Source organism: Thunnus thynnus, chromosome 3 (genome assembly GCF_963924715.1).
Source record: "Thunnus thynnus chromosome 3, fThuThy2.1, whole genome shotgun sequence".
Taxonomy (NCBI): domain Eukaryota; kingdom Metazoa; phylum Chordata; class Actinopteri; order Scombriformes; family Scombridae; genus Thunnus; species Thunnus thynnus.
Genome location: NC_089519.1, coordinates 26389634 through 26407226, shown reverse-complemented (window position 1 = coordinate 26407226; position 17593 = coordinate 26389634). Strand labels below are relative to the sequence as shown.

Sequence of the window (17593 nt, the reverse complement as noted above, 5' to 3'; positions counted from 1 at the left end):
CTGCACATAAATCAGTCTGCACAGTGAAGCTCAAACATCAAAGTTAAGTAACAATAAGAAAACAGAGGGGAAACTTGATGTTGCATTGCATATTACAGGTGTTTCTATATTTCTGGCAACTTTTCATTATATTAGTGTGTGTTGAGCCAACAATTTGCTAAACTTATTTTAGTGTTCCTAGTTATACATTACATTGAATGTTAATGTTCACAATTAGATAACACTGGTAAACAACTTCAAAAAATTAGGATTTGGATGCTACTCCAAAGAGGAAATTAGGAGTTTACGAGTAGCACTTGAACGCAGCACAAGTCCTCGCCTCTTTTGTCGCTGAAAATAGGCCTTAATACTCTTTGACAGTTGGGGATAGTTGGCTCCAGTGGACGGCGTGTCAGGTTGCTGATTTCCCTGGTTTTTACATGGAGCACCTGTGCGTAAAAGTTCTTCAACATCCCGCTGCTGACTCTGGACAACAAGCGCAGTGTGTTTTTTTTCCACCTTGTAGTAAACACACCTAAAAGATTATCAGCCAGTTTTTTTGGATAGAAACCTAAGAGTGGATTGAACAATGCCCCACATTTAAGAAGCAGTCCGGTTTTTTTTTTTTTTTATTTTCATGTGGACTACAGTTAACTCTGCCTGCAACAGGAATGGAGAAGTTGCTCCAAATAGCTCCGCACTCTCTGGCTCTGGTGTTGTCGCGGGTTTGCGGAGAGGATAAAGAGGATTCACCGTCATCATCATCATCATCGCAAGCCGTGCTCTCAGTAAAGTTAGAGCATCACGTCGGCTACGAGGTCTTCGCTGACTTTAAAGCCACCAACATGCAGCACTACTGGAACAAGGCGCTGACACACGCGCTGTCGGAGATTTTCTTCCTCGGCTGGATAGATGAGCATGTGCTGCTGATCCAGGGGAAAGAAGTTCACCTTCAAGTCCTCAGGAACGGGTGGACGAGACGGACCCTAAAACCACCACAGGGCTTTGACATCAAGTGCATGGGTGGGTATCCGATATGTATATATTCAGGTAATTAAAAAGTTAAGACAGTTGAGCTGCAATCATAACAACGCTGTAACAATTTACACAGCTGTACACGCCAATAGCTGCCCTGACACTGACACTGGTTGACGTGGAGACACATATAGGTGTGTTTTGGTATTTTGTTCAAGGGTGCAGTAGTGAGAGAGACAAAGCATTGAGGCATCATGAGGTTTCTGCATTGTGTAAGCAATGTTTTCCCCTTTTTTGTGCAGTTGTAGGATAGAAGGTGCAATTGCCATAACTAACTAATCAAGGAAATAATCAATAAAACAAAAAATATTCAAGTCCTAGATTTTAAAATAAATAATAAAACTATTTAAAAAGATTAAATTTCCATTCAGTGTTTCATTTAATTAATCAGGATCCCTTTAACTTTATCAAAACAGTGGCTATACCTTTACACACACATACCGCATTAACAGATAACTCAGAACCACATTCCAACACACTATAACACCAACTCACAACATCCAAGTCTTACATAACTGCTCACCCTTAACATCTATTTATTTGGCCCATGCATTGAAAAGAAAATATGCTTGAAAATATAAAGATCAGCCTTCAGAGACCTGAGAGACTTGTAACTGACTTGCACGTTGCTTATGAACACTTGGGGTTTTACTTTACTGTCTGTCTCACACCTGTTGGTCGGTTTCAGTTTAGGACTACTGTTACTCCTCGTCCATGTAGCTTCTCAGTGTTTGGCGTATCTTCTCATATTTTATGGTGTGCTAAATACCTTTTTGACATGATTTAGCTGCAGTTCGTGGCTCTTCAGAGCTCTGCTGATTTCATACCTCTTTTAGAGCTGGCAAATACTGCTGATTGATATCCAACTTAATATGACCCTCCTTTTTTTGTAAGTGTGATTTAAAATACTTTTCCCAGAGGTTTTTATCTGAAATGATCTACTCCCTCTATGAGTCAATGCTGGATTTCTGCTGGTAGGTTGCATGAAGTCAGTAGAAGCTAGTCTTATGAGAGGAGTTTAGGGAGCATCTCAACCTTCCGACCTAAGCTTCCTCATGCCATATAGGCTTACTCATCCAGATAGAAGATTCAAGACTGAAGCCCAGTTCTTCCACTTCAACATTCCCACACTAAAACTCATCTTCCCCTGACAAGGCTATAATTTTTGTATGTGCCAGGACAGGTTTGGACGACTTGTGGTATTGTCAGCAAGTCTAACCGTTGCACCCTTCACACTGCCCTCAAAAGCTTCTATGCGTGAGTGTGCAAAGGAGAGGGAGGCGTGCAGCTTGCCATAGATGATTTAATTTATGTCCGATTCACAATAGAGCTTCAGACAAAAGAGCTTCAGTGAGCAGCATCAACCTGAAGCAGAGGAAACTGAAAAAGTTATGGAGCAGGTGGGGGGGATGATGTAGACTTAAATTTGTAATACTGTTTGGTCATCACATTGATTGCATGATACCTTTGTATCTAAATAAAAACATGGTTAACATCATTAAACTCACTTGTCACGCATTTGTACTGCAATTTTAAGGAATAAACGTAAAAATATCAGGGTCTTTCCAGTGTTTTATAGCAGAGTTGGGCCACCCATAAACACCTTTATTCTATGAACTAAAGCTTGAACCTATTGAGACAAAGAGCAGAGTGCTGATAGTAAACTGAATATCTTTGGGTTGTGGACTGTTGACTTGGACAAAACAAGACATTTGAGGGCTTGAGCTTTGGAAAACTGATCAACATTTCTCACCATTTTCTGATATTAATATCATTAACTAATTGAGAAAATAATCGACAGATTAATCAGTAATGAAAACAATCGTTAGTTGCAGCCCTATTGTTACTGCTCTCATCAGCGTCCTCTCCAGTTGCTGCAGGCAGCTGTTTTAAGCAAAAGAAAAGCTCTGATAAACCCACCTGCACAGAAACAAACAGCAGAAAGACAAAATGACTAGCTGGGGAACATAGTCGGATGTTTAAAAACTGGATATTTTCCTTTGAGTTAGAGGTGGAGTTAGAGGAGTTGGTGTAGACCAAAACAGAGCTAGAAGGAGAGCGAAATTTGCACTCAACAGGTTACCAGAAACATGACTCCAAATAAATGCTAATGTTGATCTGCTGGACTAGGCGACTGTTTGCTAACACATTTGCGATAACAGCTTTAAAAGGTGATAATACTTTATGTTACTCTTGTGTTAACGCCTCCAATTGGCCAAAAAACAAACAATTAATGCAGGTTTAGAAGATCATTTTCAGACCTAACTTTGGGATTAGTCACTTAATGTTTATCAGAACTGAACCTGTACGCCCACTGCTGATTGAGCTGTAGATTTTAGTGTGTACTGAACACTCAAACTCCTCTCCAGCTCCTTTTGTGTTATCAGATTTCTACATTGAGCTGCCAGATGTTGATTGTATTGAATTAGAAAGCTGTAATACTTGAAGCTTTGTTGTAGTCCAAAGGTAAATCTTCAACTAGATTGTGATTGTGTGTCAGTCGGTGGTTTGTCTCTCTTTCTGCCCGTCAGAAGAGGTGTCGTAGTTTCAGTAACACTACTGAAGCAAACACTGATAAGCTGTGGAATGTTTGTCTTAAAGCTAATAACTCACCAGACTCTATAATGCTTAAACCAACAGAGCGTATATGTTATAATTTTGAGTCAGTTTTTCACAACTAAACCAGATTAGTAATAATCCATACTGGATAATAACCTGGAAAATCAATTCAGGTCAGGATCAATGATTAGAAGTCATTGTGTTGTTATCAGAATGCATGTAAAAGTGCAGGTGGTTGTGTTTTTCATACTCACCTGTGTGGCCACAATATTATTGAGCAGCGTAATCAATCTTTGGTTTAATAGTAAGCCTTTGTGAATTCGACTAGGAGTTACATTTTAACTGTTTTGCCTCTTTCAGAGCCCCTGAAACAGCTCAACATGCAAGTTTTTTTTAAGCTTAAAGCGTCCAGAATTCTCCTGTTTTGTGTTTTAATTCTTATGGAAAATGTCCTACAAAAATGACAATAATATGCAAACCACTGCAGTATTGATTTTCTAGTGTGAGCTGCAAGTATCTGTGTGACTCTTGGTTGTCATGTCAAGATGTCAGATGACAAGTTCAAACAAAGTTCAGACAAATTTTCACCTACAGGCCATTCATTAACTATGTGTGTAGAAGGTATTTGGCATATTGTATGCTTACTAAATTATATGACAATATGATCTTTTACTAACAAGGTTTTGACTAACGAATGCATCTGAATAAGTTTTTTATGGACATATCTTTCACTGTAAGAAGGAAACTCAAACACAACCTGTGTTTGATTAGGCATTATTAAGCCTTCAGGATAACAAGGATAGAATAAAATCTCACACCACTTAGAAAATAATTAACAGTCTAAATAACTTGATTATTACAGTTCAGTGAAGTCATTGCATGCATCATGATATTGTTGTGAAATGCATTTTGAAGTCAGAGTTTTAGTGCATTCACTCATATGACTGCTACAGTTTCGCATAAAGCAGATTATCCCACAAAGTGCCTGAGAATGTTTGATCAGGGCTGACAGCCAAAAACGTAGCTGGACTAATACATTTAGACAAAAGTTGTGGATTTTCAGCTGTGTGGTAACAAAATGTTTTTTAATACTGACAATTCAATCTGATTAAGTGAGGGACTTTGTATCCGTTGACTGGCAATAAACAATGGAATGGGAGGCTCTTAAGGAAGGAAAAGTGGAGCATTTGTTCAGGAAAGGACTATTTCACCGCATTCCCTGCTGCACCAGACGCATCCATTGGAAGGAAAGGGAGGGTCGCAGCAGAGAATTGGGGGAAATGTTTGACGCAGCGGAGAGATTTGTTGCCATATATCTTACTGTCAGATCAGGATGTGGTATGTAGGCTGTTGTGATGGAACATTATTTTGTCTCTTTATATGTCTGGCCTACTATAGAGTTGAATTTTGAAAGACATGTGTTGTCATAGATGTTCCACTGGAGGGCAGACCACTGGCAAAAATCATCCAGTTTTCAACAAGCCATACATCCTTTAGTGTCTTACAGCTAAATACATAATGGCTAACTACTATCTTAAACAGCAGGATAGTAAATCCTACTATCATTATGTAAATCTAAACACAATGCAACATCAGTATCTGTTTCATCTAGGATTTGTCCTGCATGCAGGGCTCATTTAATGGTTCATTGGTTTATTATCGATTTATTGATATCATTAATAAAGAATGCTACATTTCTACTTGGTAATATGTAGCGCGACCCATTAGACACATCCAGTCTACACTAGCTTGATGTTGTTTTATTCTGAGCTGATGCACAGGATTTTGAGACATACACAGCTGTTAACAGCTTCAATACAATGCAACTTATATCTTGATGACATTTTTAAACAAATATGGATAACAACCTTTTGTCAGATTGACCATAAAGCTTGCTAAACTAGCGAATGGACACTTCAGTAATAAAAAACATATTAATCCCCTCTAGAGCTGCAAGTCTTGGCTATATACTATAGTTCTTTAGGAAATACAATGTAGTACAAAGTCAGGAGGTTGTGATATGCAGCACAACAAGCTAGCAAAGCTCTGTAAATGGAACCGCATTCCTCTGCATGCACAGTGGCTTCTGCCTAACAAGGAACTACTCTCTGGAGGGTGAAAATGTGATTCAGAGCCGTTTCTAAACAAACTACCGTGACCAAAAACTCTTCATGGCGAAGGAACATGTCACCGAGTGCAACAGTGTGGCTCATTGACATGTTTTTAATAGTTTTTGGACAAGAACGGAGGTCTACAGCACAGAGGAATAAGATTTATCAGACTTTGGAAACACAAACAATACTTGTAAGTAGGATTAGTTCATTGTTGGTTTGGCTCTGCACATGAAATTTGTAGACAATAAGCAAAATATAGAAAATCACCAGCCATACCTGTTAAGCTATTGTGGAGCCCTGGTGCAAGTTGGACCCCTACCGAACACTCTCCTACCAAACTAAAATAATAAAGGTCTTAAAACTAGATTTTGACACAGGGCCCTCCTACTAAAGAGGGTCTTGGGATTAAGTAATATTGCAGGCTCGCCCTTAATTAATATATATTTAAATAATGCAGTTCCTCTAAAAAATAGCAATTAATCAAATCACAAAAAATCATTTGGCATGCAGTAACTGTTTGGCTTTTGGTGAGCTCTGGAGCTCTGGGGCAGTTGCCCGCTGTGCCCGCACCTTGCTGCAAGAAACAATTATTGATTAATTTGATGATAACTGACTAACCAGTGAATTTTTTTCTCCATATAAATGTCAGACAGTAGTGAAAAATGTCCATAATAATTTCCCAGAGTCCAAAGTAACGTCTTCAAATTGCTTTTTTTTATACAACCAACCCAAAGATGTTAAGTTTACCATAATATATGACAAAGAAAAGCATCGACTCCTCACAAGTGAGAAGCATAAACCAGTGAATTGTTGAAAAATGACTGAAACAATTAACAATTATCCTAATGAACTTTATTTTTATTTTATATTTTGTCAATATATTAACTGATTAACCAATAACTCAGCACCAGGCTTTTCCAGGGGAATTCCAGCAATAAATATAAAATCATTGTAGCCACTATAGATATTTTTCAGAAAATTTCTTTCCCCTTAGCTATCAAGACATCCTGCCATTTTTTTCCCCTCCTCCCAGTCGGTGTAAATGTGTCCTGCAGAGCTCAATTTGTAAAGTGTTGAGGGATCTCACATTTTCAGCGGCGATGCAGGATGTTCTGTCCACATAACAGGACAGTCAGTCCTTGTCTGTGTGCTGTCTGTCTGCTTCTATCTTGAGTAACTGGCTCTTTAAGGGGACAGCACTCAAAGGTAACAGCTATGAGATCATCGGCTTGCGTCGTCATGGCAACAAAGGCTGTTGCAGCACTACTGAGAAATAAAATGGCTGGCGTGGTGTCGCTCCAACCCCACCACCACTCCTCCTACTCCTCCTCCTCCTCCTCCTCCTCCTCCTCACCCCTCCTTCCCTTCCCTTCCTCTCCTCTTTCTCTTTGGTATCAGTGAACTGGAGCAGATTGGTTGTGACACTGTCCCCCTCCACCCGTGCCCCGTCCTGCCCTCTCACTTTGTTCCCTATTCTATCCCTCCAACCGTCCATACACACTCCACACATGTGAGTCAGCAGGAGTCTGAAGTGAGCAGGAGCTGCCACTCTGGACATGATTAAGGTGATGCTTGGGTTTTTCTTTTCTTTCCTTTTTTTTTTCTTTTTTTTTTAGTGGCAGCTCTCACACATTGTAGTTACTGAATCAACCGGTGGAAACACTGATGAGAAAGACATAAATCTCCACCTTTTTTAAAATGATTCTCTTTGGTTGTCAAGTCTTCAGCTTTGGTGTTACTGTCAGGTTAGATACAAAAAGAGGATGGATGGTGGTTTCAGGGGCCCTCATCCTTCAAGAGGGGAAGGAGGGTGAGGATGGAAATTTAGCCAAAGGTTTAGAGCTCTTGTTATTCCCCGGACATCATCTGAGGGCTAAATATTTTTTATTGTATGTGTGTGTGTGTGTGTGTGTGTGTTTCAGAGCTGTTGATATTTGCTCTCCTCTCTGCCTTATGTATGTCCTCGATCTCTCCCTCTCTCTCTCTCTCTCTCTCTCTCTCTCTCTCTCTCTCTCTCTCCCTCTCTTGCATCCTCTCCTCCCCTCCCCTCAGCCTCAATCACCCAGACACAGACGCATGCATGCTCACGCAGAATCGCGCGCAGCAGGCGGATGCGCGCATACACACTCTCTTCTCTCTCTCACACACACACACACACACACACACACACACACTCACACATACACACACACACACACACACATACTCACACACCCTTCCTGGAGGTGCTGGGAGCAGCTGCAGCATTAGCGTTGAAAGAGATTCGCCGTTGACTGGAGTTTGCATCCCCCCCTGTTAATGAATGGATGCTACGGCGATCGGCTCGGGAGCTTCTTCCTTTGGATTGCGGGGAACGGTGGATATCTATTCTTGAATTTATTTATTTATTTCTATGCTCTCCATTTTTTTCTCCCCACCCTCTCCTGGTGTGCTGTTGTCGAAAGGACGATGGGGTCTTGTGCTTGATCGGATAAAGATGGAGGTGAACGTGGCGTCTCCGGTGCTTGGCATACTATTGAGGTTTCACTGCCCGTTAGGGTGAATGGAGCTTTTATTTCAGTTTTTTTTTTAAGTGGGCTCTTTTGTTTTCCGGGGATCGGCCGAGCACTCCTGTGGTGAATTGAGCTATTGTCGAAGACTGGGCCTCTTAAGCTTTGAATCTTTGACCATCCATCCATCCCCTACCTTCCTTCCCCTGTTACTTTCTACTCAAAAGGAACAAGCGGATCCCAAAACCTCCACTGAAATCTCTCCTTACCGTCCTCCTTGCTTCCAATGCCCCATTTCCCTCATCTCTACCCCTGCCCCCCCACCTCTCTCCTGCTCCCTCCTCCCACATCAGAGCGGCTACGTAATGTGCCTCCCTACGCATGCAAATGGGGATGCTACAAATGGTGGCTGGGACTGATGCCGATGAAAGGGTGATGCCTCGCGCAATCACCTGCACCTCCACCGCCGCTGCCGTCACTCCAGATCAGCCTGGGAGAGCCCAGCAGCCGATGACAACCACCCACAGTGCGAACACAGTCGTTTGTAGCTTGCTTGTGGATGTAAATGAGACGTGTGGATGTGTGTGAAGGTGCACACTGGTTCCTGCCATGTCTGGTGTGTGATCGCTCTAGCGGGACGTTCTTACTGATGCGGGGGAGGCACTGAGCCTGAGGTTGGTCGACCTCCCCCTGCACCCCCCCCTTCCCACTTCCCTCCTTCCTTCCCCTCCTCCCCATTCCTCCCCCCTCCTTATCCCAGAAGCCCCCGGGGTTGAAGGCCACCTGGTTAAAGGGGTGACGATGAAGAAGAACCGTAGCAGCAATCTGCGGCGGGCCTGGCCCAGCTCGGAGCTTACCGAACGCCCGCTGGAGCACAATCTCTCCCGTAGTGAGAAAGACATCCGTGTGCAGAAGCAGCATCTTCCTCCCCCTCCTCCTCCTCATTTCTCTCCGTCCCCGCCAAGTTATCGTGCGCCAGGTGAGTTCTGACACTCCCACCGCTAGTAACTCCACCCTCCCTACACAGAGCTGCTCAAATTTTGGGGGCAAAGGGAAGGGTTCAAACCGGGCAATATTTTCGTGTTATTCCTCCTTTTTTACTATCGCAATATCGCATGATGTGAAATTTAAAAAAAAGAGAAAGTGGAGCAATATTTTGAATTATTTAATCTGAAGCTTTCTTTATCAACCACACATTTGGTTTTAAAATCCATTAAACTGTCCTTGTGGTTCAAATCGCTATAACTTTATTCACTGACATATTTTCCCATCTAAACCCTATTTAAAAAGTTAAATAAAACCAATGGAAAAACACTGGAAAAAGGCATGTTTTGCTCAATTTAAATGGTTTTTAATGATTTATGGTATTGTCCTGACTGCCTGAAAGTTGAGTGGTTGTTGGTTACATCAGTTGCATCACCTTTGCCCTAAATATTGTGACAAATGATAATTTTGTGTTTGTGGAGATTACAAAAACACTTCTGGGCCAACTCACCTCATGAACTAACATCCTTACCAAGGAAATCTGATAATTTTACTCCCTTTTATTATAAATATTTGCATTTTTCTGCTGTCTTTCTACAAAATCATTCCCACACATATACACTTGCAAAAGAAAATGTAAAATACTATAAATGCAAAGGACATGGTGATTTATTTTTTTTTAGCCAAATCTGCGGCAGATCCAGATTTTCTCGTGTTTACTAAAAACCGAGTAAAGCCTTGTAAAGCCACATAAAGCTTAAGGGGCTGTGATACTAAGCAGAGATAACGTCATCGTGTTGCTTAACTGACCATTCAGCTAAGTGTTAGCACACTGGTGAGGAGGCAGGGCCCTGCACAGATTTCAGCACAGGTGAAAAAATTGTGGACAGCAAAACTTTTAAAACAGTTGTCAATCAGGCAACATTGATTTTTTCTTAAGGTTACCATGTAGACATCAGGAAACATAATGTCAGATTAAAAAAACAGAATATGGAGGTTTTGGTGTTTAGTTTGTACATCATATCGTGTGATTCTCTATTGATCGCCAGATTTAGGTCAGAGGACAGGGTCAGCTGTGGATTCAGCTTGTTGCTTGTACAACCTTTCAGCAGGGCAGATGTTTGCTCTCAGAGGGGCTTGAAGCCGGGCCGCCTGGTTGTAGGATGATCTCACTACTCACGATGCCACACTGCTGACAGCAAAGCCAGCTTAATTCAACAAAGGCAACAGAGAATTTCTGTGTGTAAGCTCTCAATGTGATGTTAAAGTCAGTTATATGTTGTTTTTTACCCACTGAGATTCAGTCAGTGATCATGTAAGCTCCCTTTTCTATTTGTGAGATGTTGTGAATTGAATACCGAGGTTGAAAAAGATTCAGGTGATCTCATACTACGGTTACGGTTGCTGCAGCAGCTGCCTCGCTTTGCTAACCTACGAGAAACAGGAGGCTAAGGAAGCACAGAGAGGAGGGGTGGAGCCGTTCCAGGCAGCATGCAAACTGCTGCTGTTTGACCATTACATCATAGCTTCACACGCTGCGCCTGCTGTTCATTCATGATCTAACAGTTGTGCTTGTGCCTCCTCCTCCTCCTCCTCCTCCTCCTCCTCCTTCTGCAGGTGACGTGTCTCCGATCAGTATGTCACCTATCAGCCAGTCACAGTTCATCCCGCTGGGGGAGATCTTGTGCCTGGCCATCTCTGCTATGAACTCTGCCCACAAGCCTGTCAACCAGGAGGCTCTGGTGGAGCACCTCACTGCCAGCTTCCCAGGTACGCTCATCTGACCTCAGCCCAAACTACGGCTGCAGTAAAGTATGTAGATACAGATTTTTAAATGTGTGGTTGGAAAAATTACAAATTTAGGAAATATTAGGCTAGAAAAAATAAATTAAATATAGTTATGTGTGTGTGTCATATCTTGGTTTGTGATCTTTGTAGGCTTTAAATCTTTAAATCTTTAAATATCTATTGAGGACATCCATGACATATTATGAATTGATTAATTAAGAATTGAGATATTTCAATGTTTGAGATTTCGCAAACAGCATTATAATGTTTCAGTAGAACAATTAAATCCAGGTTTATTCTTTAACAATGTTGGACAAGCAGGCCTAAAATGTACTAAACACGGTGATCATCTTCATGTTTTTCAAATTCATCTTTACTTACTACTAAGAGTGGAAAGGAGTTGAACTTATATGTTGCATCATTTCTGTGTAAAAAAAAAAATGAACACAAGGGTGATGTAATGTCAGGCAACACAAGGCTTTTCTAGACAAAGGTTATGAATGGTGGACCACTTTTAATGTTGATTTGGAAACGTATTGTACGCCGAGCTCTTGAGGTGACTGATGGTGCTTTATATCATGATTAAAATATCCTTAGGACTCATCCTTGAACTAAAATGTTTGGTTTATTTGGCACCATTTATTCTTAAATACAGGTTAATCTTACATTGTGGTTTTGTGTTAATATTAAAATACCCAACTCATGGGTATTCTTTACAAATATACTCAGAGTCTGTGAGTCAATTTAAGAAAAGTTAGTTGAGTGAAGGAAAACTGGGGAAAAAATGCCCCTTTGATATCATGTAAAATGTTGCTAAAGATTTTAAAAGAGGTATGCAAAAAAAAATACCATTCCATCTTTTTCAGGGTTTTTTTGAGGATTTAAAAAAGTAAAAAGAAGAAAAAAAAATGTAAAAAAGATCCTAAAAAGAGAAGGGAACATTTAAATAAACCTGTTAACTTCTTATACTATGGGGCCATCTGTACTCAAACCAGACACTGTTCAAACCAACTGAAACTTACTTTAAATATTAGCGAGATCCCAAAATTTTCATAGATGCTGAATATGTCAGGCTGAATTCTCCAAATTCCCATGTTGGAATGGTAAATCCATAAAAACACAGCAGCTTTGGTTTAAAAATTTAACTCAAAGTAGACAGGCAAATGAAGATAGATTTATAATTTATACAGTATGTGATACTGTGATACAGTTTGGAGATTTTATCTATTTTAAAGAAATGTGAAGGGTAATTTAAAGGGAAACAGTTTTTGAGGTTAAACAATACTTTAGTTTAGTCGGTCAACAGAGGGTTTGGAAATGTGTGAATAATCAGTTGTTTGTTGGGATTATTACTATTTGTCTGTTCAGTTAATTCATGTTCTTGTTTTTAGTTATCTAACAACAGCTTTTTTCTACACTTAAAATTCCCACTGTAGTCAGCCATAATTTCATCATAGCCTGAAAAAAAATCATGAAATAGCTCACATCATTTTCTTCCACCATCTTCCACTGCTAATTTTTTGAAAAACTTTTCTAATAGTTCATCTCACCAAGTGGAAGACGGATCTCTTTTACCATAAATCTTAAAAAAAAAAGTCCCATATTTGATCTGTTTATGTAATACAATACACAATATAGACATATTGTCTTTACTAAAATTTTATAAAGTTGTGCTTTAACTTCATTAAATATCTGTGTTTCCTGCAGGCGTGCCTACACCCAGCTCGGAGGTTCTGCGACATACCCTGAACATGCTGGTGCGAGAGAGGAAGATCTATCCAACTCCAGAGGGCTACTTCATTGTCACTCCCCAGACCTACTTTATCACTCCCTCCCTCATCAGAACCAACAACAAGTGGTATCACCTGGATGATCGGCTGCAAGAGCGCCAACCGCAACAGCAGCAGCAGCAGCAGCAGCAGCAACCTCAGCAATGCACTTCGCCTCAGTCTGGCAACGTCACACCATCCACACCTGGCTGCTTGAGAGAGAGGCCTGCACGAAAGAATCATAATGACTCATATAATTCCTATCGCGAAGACCCGCCCAGACATCACGCCTCTGCGCTCCAAAGTAAGTCACCAAAGGAGCACAGGGGAGATTCCTATCAAAGTAAACCGCCCAAGGACCACAATGGTGGAGAACCTCCACCGAGCACGTCAGCCAAGGAGCACCGAGGAGAACCGCCGTCATACCCCTATCCCCCTCTCCCCACTTCCCCTCCTGTCCAGCAACCGCCGCCTCAAGAGCCAGCCGATAAGAGCAAAAGCATCACTTCTTTCCCTTATAAAACTGACACTCTGACCAAAAAGAAAGAAGGAAGTGGTGGCAGCGGAAGTGGTGAGAAGCAGTCCAAAAGGTTTGGGCTCAGACTCTTCAGACTGAGTTTCAAGAAGGACAAAATGAGACAGTTGGCCACCTTCTCAGCCCAGTTCCCCCCAGAGGAGTGGCCTCTTCGTGACGAGGATGTGCCAACCACACCCATCCCCCGAGAGGTGGAGATGGAGATTATCCGCCGAATCAACCCAGACCTAACAGTGGAGAATGTGGCAAGGCACACCGCTGTGATGAAGAGGCTGGAGGAAGAGCGTACGCAAAAGAACAAGGCGGGGTCTTCGGCCCAGCACAGTGCACGCAGCAGGAGGGGGAGGGGCCACAGGAGAGCGCCACATGGTAAGTCCCGCTCACACAGCAAACCCCGAACCTCCAGGGGAGACCCGTCCGAGGGTTCAAACTGGGACCTGGTGTTCATGGAAAGGGATTACCGCTTCTTTAGCCACTCGTTAGTCCGCTCGCCTCGGGAGGCCATGTACACCATGGAGCGCAGGCGAAGTGGAGGCGCAGCGTACCTGGTCCATAGTAACCCCAACATTACTGAATCGTACTGCCCTGTTACCCCTGAGTGGGATGTGTCTGGGGAGCTAGCTAAGAGGAGAACGGAGATGCCCTTCCCTGAGCCCTCACGTGGGACGTGCCAGTCCAGAGTGCAAAGAAGTCACAGTCACAATCAGGACAGGAAGTCGCGGCACGAGAGGTCAGATCAAGCTAAAGAACGCTCTCGGTCCATGGACAACTCCCTCAAGGGCCCGACACTGGGGGCGCCAGAAGACTTTGACCCCAGTCTTGAGGAGCGTAGTCATTACTACACTGATGACGGCACCCTGCGGGCCACGCAGAAGTCCTCCCACTACTCAAGGATCATGTTCTCTGCTGCTAAGTTCCACTCTGATTTTAATGTGCCTGATTTGGGGAAAGGGAGTTTGGACGAGTCAAGGATCCGGAGTACGATGGAGAGGAACAAAAGCAGAGACAGCTTGCCAACGTACAATGAGCTAATGGGACTTTCTCCTAAGCCCTCAACAGATGAGTACTTCCAGTGCAATACGTCAAATGAAACAATCCTAACTGCCCCTTCGCCTCAGGCAAAATCAGAATATGACACATTAACCTCATCAGGGGGACTCCGAAAGGGCTCTCCGGCTGACCGCCAAACGCCTCACCTCACCTCTCCTCACACGATGGAGTACAAAGAGGAATTGTCGGCAGCAAAGGGACAGAACGGCTCGGTCCGACTAACGCCAAGCCAGACGCCAGAGCCGGTGCAAAATGCCCGTTTGACGCCACACCAACACAATGTAGATCCTGGAGGGGGAGGAGGTGGTATAGTGATCAAGAGGAAAGAGATCTTCAGCAAGGACACTTTGTTCAAACCTCCACACAATGCCTTGTCCACAGGCTACGTGGACAGCAGCTACACCAAGTCCGGCACATTGCGGAAAGCCTCACATGCCAAATCAACAGAGGCCCTTGACAATCCTGAGCCCCAGCAGCCTTCCAATTCAGCCACTTCCTCAGCGTCACCTGCAGTTTTACAGGGCTGCTTAGAGCCAACAGTCCCCTCAGCCTCCTTTGACTATTATAATGTATCAGATGATGAGGAAGAAGAAGAGGCAGAGGAGGACTCGCACAAAGAGTTGGCGACGGCAGAGGACAACAAAGACCACGGGGAAGGGGGTGGTAACGGTGGAGGCAGTGGTGGCGGCGGGGAGGGAACCATGCAGTGGCTACTGGAGCGGGAGAAGGACCATGATCTGCAGCGGAAACTGGAGACCAATCTGACCTTACTCAGCCCCAAGGAGACAGAGAACAGCAGCAGCCAGAAGTCGGCCCACTCTGCCCGTTTAGACAGCATGGACAGCAGCAGTGTCACGGTGGACAGTGGATTCAACTCCCCTAGGTATGTGCAAAAATGAAGTGTGCATGTGTATTACAATCTAACACTATAAAAACTGTCAGGTCCTAAAATGTTAAGTCTGTGAGTGTGGGAGAGATACTCGGGGAGAACACAGTAGGACTCCAAATATTCCCAAATGTCAGGACTGCTGTTAAACCATATATTGACATATGTGCCCTTTATTGGATAATGTATCTAAGAGTTGAGTGACACACATGGTTGCACTCACATAGCTAAATTAAAGGTGTCATGGTAGTAAATGTACACTTTTAAGTCCAAATAACCTTTTTATTTTGACAAAAAATAATAATCTTTAGTCATCGTCCACTCTATTTTTTTTTCTCGAAGCATTCAGCTGCATCTCACAGTCTTCCTCAGTGGAGGAGTGGAGCTTTGGTCACCCCATTTTTGACAGCTTCATGTTCTGATCCATTTTGATCCACCGCTATCACACACTCTCATGAATTTAAACTTTAACAGGCCATGCCACCAAACTGAATTAAATAAATATCACAAAGGACGATAGAGAGGCTGCAACATTGCATTTACAGTCCAATTCAGGTTATGCCTTCATATCTGTATCTATATTTTATCTTTATTTTGAGTGTCAATTTTCTAATATGCTCCAATGGTGCTATCTCATCTCATAAAATGTTGATGAAACTATGAGAAGTACCAGTTTTTCTCCTTTAACAACAGTACAGTGACATTTCTTACAGCAGAATCCGCTCCAAGAATAGACACGTTGTGCTGTGAAGTATCTTTATGCTCACATCTCACTGCATCAGTTTTGACCCTGAACTGTGGAGATGTTCAGGGTCAAAGATGCTGAATATGTAAATTAAAGTGTGTTCATACTTCAGACTTCTACATACATGAAAATAATAAGTAATGTAGTAAATGACATATATTCATGAAATTATAAAAAAAATATGAATGACATTTAACTCAGAAGAATGTTGAGTCCTTACACAAGCTCATATTTATTTTTTTAATACAAATGTACAATGTAATCATCATTACCGGATGAATCAGCTGTAAACGCTTGTTGCTAAGTTTTAAAAACTTTGTAGAAATATTTGAAAAACAAGATTAGTGCTTTGAGCTAAATGCTAACATGCTCACAGTGACAATGCAAACATGCTGATGTTTAGCAGGTATAATATTTAGCATATTCACCATCTTAGTTTAGCCTGTTAGCAGGCTAACATTTGCTAATTAGCACTAAACACAAGGTACAGCTGAAGTTGATGGGAATGTCATTAGTTTAGCAGGTATTTGGTCATAAACTAAAGTAATGGGCAAATTAAAACTTTACCTGCAGTTTGATGAAGATGAGGATCACCACAATCACTAGGATTAGTCCACTGGGTCCCAGGAGCATCTGCAATAGTTGTTGAGATATTTCAGTCTGGACGAAATTTGTGAACCAACTATGGACGGACACTGACATCCCTAGCATGGCTAAAAACTCAAGGTCCACATACTAACCTTTTGCTGAGCTTTCAACTCAACAGTCTTAGTTTAACAATCTCAAGTTATCACCTGACCAAAGTTTCATACTCCATCCATTGAATATAACTAGTTGAAAGCTCAGGAAGCACTATAACTAGTAAGTGGATCTTGGTTAAATTTTTCTCATCTCAATTTTGTACTCTCTTCATTTTTTCATTTTCTTGTTTTTATTTTTCTCAGCAACTACAATTCATCTGCTTTTTTCTTTACTAATGTTAGATTATCTATCCTCAGTCTCCAATATATGGCTTAAAACTGTGACTTTTATGTAATCCTCTTTCTCTCTCTATCCTCTTGTCAACTTTTTAATTGGATATTTTATTTCATGATGTATTTTGAAACCAAAAACATGTAACATCATGCTGTCTCTTGTGCAGGACACGTGAAAGCCTTGCATCCAACACATCCAGCATTGTGGAAAGCAATAGACGGCAGAATCCAGCACTGAGCCCAGGCCACATTGGCACCAGTAGTATCGGACTGCCATTCAGCTTTCGCGCCATCCCGGAACCCCCCACCACGCAGCCTGAGAAACTCCAGAAGTCATCGAACTGCCTGGCCTCCATCACCAGCGTCTGACAGGCAGCACAGACTGAGACCATTGAAGGTGGTGGAGGAGAGAGGACGTGAGGTGTTTCACCATTTTGACCCTCACTTTCCTCAACCAATACACACGCATACACACACACACACACACACATCTTCAGACTCCTGAGAATCCATTTACTGGGACTGTTACAAAAACAGGCATGGCTTCAAGAGACTGTTCCCACAGCTTCAAGAACTTTACTGCAAAAAAGAGAAGAAAAACAAGAGAATATCAAGACCACTGTAGGTGAAGAAACCTACCTGAAGTACTTTGATTTTGGTGACATGGACTCTAGTTTGGCTTATAT

The 17593-nt window shown here is 42.2% G+C and overlaps 1 protein-coding gene across 2 annotated transcripts; it reads left to right on the top strand.

Annotated features, from left to right (window-relative positions):
• The first annotated feature begins 354 nt into the window (after nucleotides 1-354).
• stox2a (storkhead box 2a) lies at nucleotides 355-17481 on the top strand. 2 transcript variants are annotated; one of them, XM_067585034.1, is made up of 4 exons: nucleotides 355-1002; nucleotides 10778-10930; nucleotides 12656-15185; nucleotides 17075-17481. In XM_067585034.1, exons 1-4 carry the CDS (start codon nucleotides 651-653, stop codon nucleotides 17274-17276), a joined length of 3237 nt encoding a protein of 1078 aa, XP_067441135.1. In that variant the 5' UTR covers nucleotides 355-650; the 3' UTR covers nucleotides 17277-17481. The 2 variants fall into 2 exon arrangements, with proteins under 2 accessions (XP_067441135.1, XP_067441137.1); XM_067585036.1 differs by lacking the exon at nucleotides 355-1002 and adding an exon at nucleotides 7960-9155.
• Nucleotides 17482-17593: the final 112 nt, after the last annotated feature.